General features: G+C 39.6%; 1 protein-coding gene and 1 pseudogene across 2 annotated transcripts in view; one reads left to right on the top strand and one right to left on the bottom strand.

Annotated features, from left to right (window-relative positions):
• The window catches only part of ATP6V1H (ATPase H+ transporting V1 subunit H), a 107,524-nt gene that overhangs the window by 92,572 nt on the left and 5,054 nt on the right, over positions 1-9,898 (bottom strand). For both annotated transcript variants that reach the window (XM_081815991.1, XM_081815990.1), the window contains exons 3-4: positions 6,361-6,463; positions 5,283-5,372 (exon numbers count right to left, since the gene is read on the bottom strand). In XM_081815991.1, the coding sequence (XP_081672117.1) occupies positions 5,283-5,372; positions 6,361-6,463 (193 nt within the window). The remainder of the gene's footprint in view (positions 1-5,282; positions 5,373-6,360; positions 6,464-9,898) is intronic.
• LOC102748706 (small ribosomal subunit protein eS25 pseudogene) lies at positions 2,399-2,755 on the top strand (annotated as a pseudogene).

A 9,898-nucleotide genomic window follows, 5' to 3' on the forward strand; every position in this document is an offset into this window, starting at 1 on the left:
ATGGCACTGGCACAAAAACAGACACATAGATCAATGGAACAGAATAGAGAGCCCAGAAATGGACCCACAACTATATGGTCAACTAATCTTGAAAAAGAGGAAAGAATATCCAATGGAAAAAAGACAGTCTCTTCAATAAATGGTGTTAGGAAAACTGGACAGTGACCTGCAGAAGAATGAATCTGGACCACTTTCTTACACCATACACAAAAATAAATTCAAAATGGATGAAAGACCTAAATGTGAGACAGGAAACCATCAACATCCTAGAGAAGAAAACAGGCAGAAACCTCTTTGACCTTGGCTGCAGCAACTTCTTACTAGACACGTCTCCAAAGGCAAAGGAAGCAAAAGCAAAAATGAACTACTGGGACCTCGTCAAGATAAAAAACTTCTGCACAGCAAAGGAAACAGTCAACAAAACTAAAAGACAACCTACAGAATGGGAAAAGATATTTGCAAATGACATATCAGTTAAAGAGCCAGTATCCAGCATCTATAAAACTCATCAAAATCAACACCCAAGAAAACAAATAATCCAATTAAGAAATGGACAGACGACATGAACCAGGCATTTCTCCAAAGAAGACATACAAATGGCTAACAGACACATTAAAAAAAAAAAGTGCTCAACATCACTCATCATCAGGGAAACACGAATCAAAACCACAATGAGATACCATCTCACACCTGTCAGAACCGCTAAAATTAACAACTCAGGTAACAACAGATGTTGGTGAGGATGTGGAGAAAGGGGAACCCTTTTGCACTGTTGGTGGGGATACAAACTGGTGCAGCCACTCTGGAAAACAGTATGAAGTTTGCTCAAAAAGTTAAAAATAGAACTACCCTATAACCCAGCAATTGCACTACCAGGTTTTTATCCACAGGATACAAAAATGCTGACTCGAAAGGGCACATGCACCCCAATATTTATAGCAGCGTTAGTAACAACAGCCAAATTATGGAGAGAGCCCAACTGTCTATCAACTGATGAATGGATAAAGAAGATGTGATGAATACATGTAATGGACTATTACTCAGCCATCGAAAAGAATGAAATCTTGCCATTTGCAACAATGTGGATGGAATTAGATTGTATTATGCTAAGTGAAATACGTCAGTCAGAGAAAGACAAATATCACATGACTTCACTCATATGTGGAATTTAAGAAACAAAACAGATGAACTTGGGGAAAGGGAAGGAAAAGTAAGATAAAAAGAAGGAGACAAACCATAAGAGACTCTTAACTATAGAGAACAAACTGAGGGTTGCTGGCGGGGAGGTGGATAGGGAGATGGGCTAGATGGGTGATGGGCATTAAGGAGGGCACTTGTTGGGATGAGCACTGGATGTTTTATGTATGAGCATATATGTTATATAATGAGTCACTAAGTCCTACTCCTGAAACCAATGCTACACTATATGTTAACTTGAATAAAACAAAGAAACAAACAAAAAAAATACTTATCTTCCACCCATCACTGTTCAGGTACTCAAGTTACAAACCTTTAAGAGAATAAGGATAAAGCCCTTCTTCTCAAAGGCATTTAACTATTGCTGTTGATATCTGAGCACCAAAAAAATCTCAATCTTCAAAACTATGTACCCAAACCTGAACAGGTAAGAAAAAACAAGCAATTATGTCCAAAACTATTCTATCCAGAAGTGTTAAGAATGAAATGACTGGGGGCGCCTGGGTGGCTCAGTCGGTTAAGCGACTGCCTTCGGCTCAGGTCATGATCCTGGAGTCCCGGGATCGAGTCCCGCATCGGGCTCCCTGCTCAGCGGGGAGCCTGCTTCTCCCTCTGGCCCTCCCCCCTCTCATGAGCTCTCTCTCTCTCTCATTCTGTCTCAAATAAATAAAATCTTTAAAAAAAAAAAAAAAGAATGAAATGACTAATTACGGTATTTTTTTAAACAAGAAATCATATGGTAAGGGTATGTGCAAATTTCTCAGTGTAACTAAAATTTTACCAATAAAATCAATTGTTAAAATGTATTTAATCAATAGCTGAGGATAATGTCAGCTACCTAAATCTGAATCCCTCCACAGATCCTGCATAAAAAATAGGTCAACAAGGAGAAGAAATAAAACTATATTTGAACATGTTCAACTTTAGATCCATCCTGATTGGCAAAAATGTGAAATTCTGATCATGCCCTCTGTTGGCAAGGCTGCAGAGACAGGCATTCTCATATGCTGGTGGGACTGCAAAATGGGATTATATGGCAGTATCTTAACAAAACTATGTATGTAGTTCTCCTTTACCCAGCAATCCTATTTCTAGGCATTTACCATGAAGTACACTCCTGGCCATATGAAAATACGTTTGCACAAGGTTATTCTCGGCTTCATTATTTCTAATTACAAAATATCAGAACCACCCAAGGACAATGAGAAGAAGAAAAGATGCCAGAAAGTCGGCCAAGAAAGACAAAGACCCAGTGAGCAAATGTGAAGGCAAAGCCAGAAAGAAAAAGTGGTCCAAAGGCAAAGTTTAGCACATGCTCAATATGCTTGTCTTGTCTGACAAAGCCACATATGATGAACTCTGTAAAGATGTTCCCAACTATAAAGGTTATAACCCCAATTGTTGCCTGAGACTGAAATTCGTGGTTCCCTGGCCAGGGAAGTCCTTCAGGAGCTCCTTATATAAAGGACTTATGAACTGGTTTCAAAAGAGAGCTCAAGTAATTTACATTAGAAGCACCAAAGGTGAAGATGTTCCAGCTGCTGGTGAAGATGCATGATCAGGCCCAACCCAATGAACATTTTGAAAAATAAAACTTTAGGGGCGCCTGGGTGGCTTAGTCATTAAGTGCCTGCCTTCGGCTCAGGTCATGATCCCAGGGTCCTGGGAACGAGCCCCGCATCGGGCTCCCTGCTCCGCAAGAAGCGTGCTTCTCCCTTTCCCTCTCCCCCTGCTTGTGTTCCCTCTCTCACTGTGTCTCTCTCTGTCAAATAAATAAATAAAATCTTTAAAAAAAAAAAAAAAAAGAAAAGAAAAAGAAAACTTTATTAAACCAAAATAAATATGTATATGAGCCAACCTCAATGTCCATCACATCAGAGACTGGCTAAGTAAACTATAATACATCCACTAAAAGAGTACTTTGTTGTGAGGAGCCTGGCTGGCTCAGTCAGTGGAGTGTGCAATTCCTGATTTTAGGGCAGGAAGTTCGAGCCCCACGTTGGGTGTAGAGATTACTTAAAAATAGAATCTAAAAAAAAAAAAAGTACTTTGTTGCTATCAAAAAGAATATGGGAGTCATCTCCGAATGGATATGGAATGATTTCTGGCATATTTTGTTAGGTGAGATGAGCAAAATATAAGAGATTATATTTAGTACATGTTTTTTATAAGAAAGAGAAGGAAATAAGAAAATATATATATTTTCTTACTACGTATCCCCCTATTTATGCAGGAAAAAAAACCAGGAAGGATAAACCAGAAATCGGTGATACTGGTTACCTAACAAGAGTTAGGTGGGAATGCAAGGAATGGGGGTGAGGGTTTGGTGACATTTCTCTGAGTATATCTTTCTGTATAGTTTTGACTTCTGGAAGCATGTTCGTGTTTTACATAATCAAAAATAATAAAATAAAATCTATAAGAATGAGAAAAAAATAGAATACAAAAAAAATCACAAATGAATACAACTGTATTTCAAGAAAAATAATATAACCACTCTGTAAGAAACTTGAACACAATACACTGACTACATACTCTCAGCTTAAAGAAAAAGTACCGCAAACAAATCCTGAACTCTAGGTAAAGGCCTCATTTTTCACAGATGTATGTCAGCCATTCTGAAACTCCTTTCCTTGTGCTATAGGTTGGAGCAGACAAGTAAATATACAAAGGATAAGAGGAACTCACGATCTCACTATCACAGAAGAGTTACAGATATGGAAAAGGGAGAGTAGAATGAACTCTGGTGTTGAGCTGAAATGAAACGAGACAGTGTGAACTCGTGGTTTCTAATTTACAGATATACGTATAAAAAGTGAGGGTATTTGTGGGGCGCCTGGGTGGCTCAGTCAGTTAAGCATCTGCCTTCGGCTCAGGTCATGATCCCACCCTGGGATCAAGTCCCTCATCAGGCTCCTTGCTCAGAGGGGAGCCTGCTTCTCCCTCTCCTCCCCGCTCCTGCTCTCTCTCACTATCTCTGTCTCTCAAATAAATAAAATCTTAAAAAAAAAAAAAATGAGGATAATTGTGTGTGCATGCATGTGTGTGTACATACATATAAATAAAACCAAAGTCTGCATGCCAATTCAAGCCTGTTCATTCTAGGTGCAATCCTATACAGTAATCAGGATAACCATGGCAGACCACAACATTCCCCATTTTTCTTAACTTTACTAAAGAAAAAAATGCTGAGAGATACCACGGTCATTCTCAGACAGGCCTGTATCAGCCCAGGCTGGATACTGATCCTTACTCATATTATAAAATCACTACATTCCTATAAATGACATAAGGGCCCCTAGGTAGACCGCACCATACTTCTTACTTAACCTCTGTACCTTCAATAACAATCAGTACAATAACTGGCACATAGTAGGCCATCAATAAATGTTTTTCCTTGTAAACTAACAGAACAATACTCCACATAAGCAACCAGACTGACACTGTTCTTCAAGTCCTGAGACATGCAGTCAGGTACTGGATTAGCACCAGGTGCCCTGTCTCAAAGAGAACCGCTCTGTACACCAACAATTTAAACAGAGATTATACTCTGGTGTAAAATAAAAACTGTGAGTAAGGGAGGCCCCTCTGTGTTCAGGGACAGTAAAACAGTAAATAGAAACTTTATGCAACTGGAAAAGTCTCAGATGATAAGCAAAATGTTCTCCAAAGAGACAAGACTTTTGAGAGCAAGCACCTTGCCTACATTCAACTCTGAAGCCCCAGTGCTTGGCACTGGCCTGGAACACAGCAGGGGCATTGAAATCTGTTGAATGACTGAAAGAGAAAAAGCCACATTGCCTGTAAGTACAAAGAGTATCCAGAAAGCCTCAAGTGATTCACCCAACATCCCCAATATTCGACACAGAACTCTTGAGGTATTATGGAAAAAAAATACAGATTGATTACTAGACATTCTGAAAAACAAAAAAAGCCTGTGTGTGGGCATTCCCATCTTTAACACTATTAGCAATTACAACTCTAAAAGAACCCATGGTATAAGTGAAACCATACAAAAATACTGTTACTGTGCAGAATACAAAACAATGACATCAGCAAATGTATTAAGTAAAGAGTATACCTACCTGCAGCGTATCATCCACCATAGTTAGTATATACTGAACTGTCTGTTCTTTGGAGATATGAGTCATCAAATTTATAAACGTTTTAGCACACTAGAAAAGAATGAAAGTAATGTTAACTTTTCAACTACAAACAACATTTATTTAATGGAATTTCAGTAAAATATTATTTCTCTTGCACAAATTCTAATACAAATGCTATTACCAACAGATCTCAATTACAAAAAATGTGTACCTTTTACAAATACTGTGATGAAGTATGAGAGGAATGTACTATGATTTGCATTCAATTTTTGATCATTTTTAGTGATAAATTTCAAAGTGTCTACTACTTTTAAATAGACCTAGTAACTATAACTCTTGACTGCCCACGATAACAGAAAGATTAAGTTACATAGACAACCAAAAATTATCATTGATTTTGATTTAGGGTTTTATTTTGGTTTTTTTGGTTTTTTGGCTTTGTTTTGTTTTGTTTTTGCATTTTCTGGGAAGAACACTACAGCAACAAAGGGACTAGGAATTAGAATCAGAAGGCCATGACCTGTCTCCATCCTACAATGTATCAACTGTGTGATAATCTCTGGAATTCAGTAAAAACTGGAGCCAATAGTATGTTTCCTCAGAGATTTCCCAGGATTGCTGTGAGAATCAGAGTGAGTTGCATACAGGCTCTTTCAGGCCATCAGGACCCCACACCAGAAAATCTGATGGACAGTAGGATTGCATCATATTCTAGTGAAAATACAAAGTGGGAAAAATTTCTAAAAAAAAAAAAAAAAAAAGTTAAGCAACTTTAAAAACAACATATACTTTGAAACTTAATTTCCCTTCTAGCAATCTATTCTAGGAAGATTTTCAGAAATGCAGAAAAGGATAGAGGAATAAACATACCCAACATAACATTTTTCCAAAATGAACAAAGAGAACTGGAAATCCTTCAAATGTCTTCTAATAAAAAAGGATTTTTAGCTAAATTATGATGCATACCTACAATGGAATATCACAGTCATTAAAAATTTTTTCTAGAATTTTTAATGACACAAGGAGGTGTTGGTGACATAATGTTTATATCCATCACCTGACTGCCTTCAGTTTGGAGCATCTCTTGCTTCTCTTCAGGACTTCTTTTCATTTCAAACCTTTGAATGAATTCACAATCTTCAGCAGAAATCATCTGCCCCCTAGAAAGTAAGAGGAAGTTGGGTTTTTTCAATAAGAGTTGAAGCACCACTGTGAGCCAGGGCTACAGGAATTCCCCATCTTTCTCCTCTCTCCCCAGTAGTTAACCACTAGGGTGGGCACACAGACCCTGGCATCAGACAGACCTGAGTGCAAGCTTAGCTCCACCATGTACTAATCATGCAACCTCTCTGAACCTGAGTTAATTTATCTTCAAGATGGGAATAATATCCACATTGCCATTAGGAGCTGACTTCAGGATGACATTAAATAATTCATATAAGGTGGCTAGGGCAGTGCCTAGCCCAGAGGAAGCACTCATTAACTGACACCTCTTAGCACTGTCCAAAGTCTCACCGTATCCCCCTCCCAGCCAAACAATTCACTTGGTTTTCTACTCCATCAAGACCAAAGCCAATTCATATGAACTTCTACAATCATTACCTCCAGCGTATTCTCATATTCTCTCCAGACTCAGAAAAATGTGATCCTCCTCCTGTCTGAAAAAATAACCTTTCCATCCTGACCCCTGTCCTCACCACCAATCATCCCACACTATCCTGTTTTCCTCTTACTTCTTTCAGGGGTCCCTTCCTCCATGGTTCTTTGCTCCTCAAGGCTTCTCTCCGAGCTCAATCCTTGTTACCTTACTTTTCTCTCCCAAATTCTTTCCTTCAGTGAGATTCAAACCAAGAGAGTCTAGTCTTCTCTCTCTGCCAAACCATCTCCGACTATCTTCCACCCTTTACCATTTTCACAAATTCAGCATCATCACAACTGAACCATCATCACCTTCCTTTCCAACCCAGCTTGACCTCACAACTGACTTGGCTCCACTCATCAACAATTCAAACCCTGTCTGACGCTTCCTTATAAAAAGACCTGTCAGCAAAACAGCCTTGCTAGTCTCTGTGACACTGGACACTTCGGGACATACACCAATCTTTTCAGATTATCAGAATAGTGGGGAAAGTATAGAATTTGCATCAATCTGAGGAAGAGTTCCAACTCCAGATGTGAAACTTTGGTAAGTCCCTACCCCTCTGAGCAATGTTTGTTGACACCAGTAAAATGGCAATTACAATACTACCTGCCCTACTCCACTGAGCATTTGTGAAAAAAATACAAGAAAAAGCACTCGATGGATATAAGCATGAAGTAAATACAAGTTTAAAATTAAAAATGTCTTGGGGCGCCTGGGTGGCTCAGTCGTTAGGAGTCTGCCTTCGGCTCAGGTCATGATCCCAGGGTCCTGGGATCGAGCCCCGCATCAGGCTCCCTGCTCAAAGGAAGCCTGCTTCTCCCTCTCCCCCTGCTTGGGTTCCTGCTCTCGCTATCTCTCTGTCAAATAAATAAATAAAATCTTTTTAAAAAATTAAATTAAATCAAAAATGTCTTATAATATGCTTTGTCATTCAAATAGCATCAATATATTTTAACTCAGTAGTTTTAAAAACTGCCCTTCCCCACCCCTTACCCCCAAGTATGTCGAGAGACTAGCATTCCACAAAAGCCCAACCGTGGAAACAATGAATTTGAAGCAGGTTTCCCCATATGCATAGTTACAGAAATGTAGTCCTTTTCCAGATCTGTGTTGGATTGGGTTCCTGGCGGCAGGCCTTGACATGGAGATTGGTGTACGGGCGATCTATGTAGGCAGTGCTCCCAGGAGAGACCAGGGATGGAGTGGGGAACACAGGACATGGAAGGTAAAGAGCCCAGCCTGGAGTCAGGCAAAGTCCTGAAGAGAAAAGGTTCCTGAGCACACAGGAGAGTCTGGGAAAGTGAGGTCCTCAGAGCTGTGCCCTCCCCAAGACGTCCATACTTCCTGACACTCCTCCCACAACCCCACCTTCCTCCAAAGAAGATCTTGACTTTCAGGTATTCAACACCTCAGTGTTTTACTTTATCCCTTCTGAGTTTTCTATATACTATTACTACACACTAAACTATTTTACATCCTGTTAACATGCTTCTGGATTTTGTAATCTACTGGGGTCATTCTTGTATCAGTTCTACAGTTTTAAGCACTGTAACTTTGTTTTCACATATGCTCCTTTTTTTTTTTAACATGGCTTTTTTTTTTTAACTATTCTCATGTATTGGATTTTTTCAACAATCCTTTCCTTACCAACCCAAAGGGGAATTTCGAGTCCTTATCTTTCTAGAACTCTAAGGCAAGTGACAACATGACCATTTCTTGACACTCTCTTCCTAAACTTCCAGATTCCTCTTGTCCTCCTCAGGCCACTCATTAGTGCTCTTCACAGACTCCTTATCTCCTACCCTGTGCCTCAGGTTCTGTGGAAGGCTCTCTCCATTTGCACTCCCTGAATCCTCCCTGAGTGCTCCCCACTAGTCTCTGCATAGGTAGCTCACAGTCTGAGCTCCAACCCAGGCTGCCCTCTTGCAGTCCCCACTCACACATGGGGACCTCTCCTCCTACAGAGCAAGCACACAGGCACTCCAGACCCACCAGGGGCAGAACTGAGATCACTAACATATATCCCTATACACACTCCACCGCAGCCTGGCTAATGGAATAATGAAAGCAAAAAAAAAAAAAAAAGAAAAGACACTTTGCCCTGTTTTCTTGGGAAAAAATGCACTCTGTACCCTGGGATAGACCAACAAGGTCATCCTGCCCAGCTCTGGCCCCAAAATAAATACAGTCTTTTTCATAAACCTGAACTTCTAGCTAAAACAATTTCAGTTCCAAATTTTGCTATGCTGATATATAAAAGCGTATCATAACCTTTGTATATAGAATAATCATGTGAAAAAGCTGGTTTTTCTACCATGACTAAAGTGTACAATGAAGGTTACACCTGTAACCTTAGCATTTTACAGCTTTCTTTCCCATTTAAATAACTGGTTTTTATTTGGTAAGTCAGTCCTTCTGAAGTCTGACTTTCTTGCATTTGTTGTAAGTAACCTTTTTCTTTTCTTGCTTAAATTCTTTTGTCTCTGAACGTTCCTTTGACAGTCCCATAACTTAGCAAGTTAGGGACTCTGGTCTCTTTTCTAATGATCTGCAAACACTCGGGCACCAGTCCTAACAATCCTTCCACTAGCATCAGTCTCCTCCTGACTTCCCTGCCTCTGGAGTAGCTCAGGCCTAAGATAACAATCCATCAAAGGGTTTCCCTGCTTCCGATCCACCCCTCCTCCACATCCCTCTTACCTACTACCAACCAGCTTTCTCAAGCACACATCTGGCCGCATTACTCCTTTTACATCAGTCAGACTGTGAATTTGAATGGCAGTTCTACCTAACACCTAGGTAGAGGCATTCAGGAAAAATCTTTTTAATCAACTGACTAATTAAAACCTATTTATCAGCATGTACGTGTTACTTAATCTATCTGCACAGCTATTTACTCTTCTTTAAAATAGTAGAGGCATTCAGGAAAAATCTTTTCTTTTTTTTTTTTTTT

This window comes from Leptonychotes weddellii, chromosome 4, assembly GCF_054177405.1.
Source record: "Leptonychotes weddellii isolate Sample4059 chromosome 4, ASM5417740v2, whole genome shotgun sequence".
NCBI classification, from domain to species: Eukaryota; Metazoa; Chordata; class Mammalia; order Carnivora; family Phocidae; genus Leptonychotes; species Leptonychotes weddellii.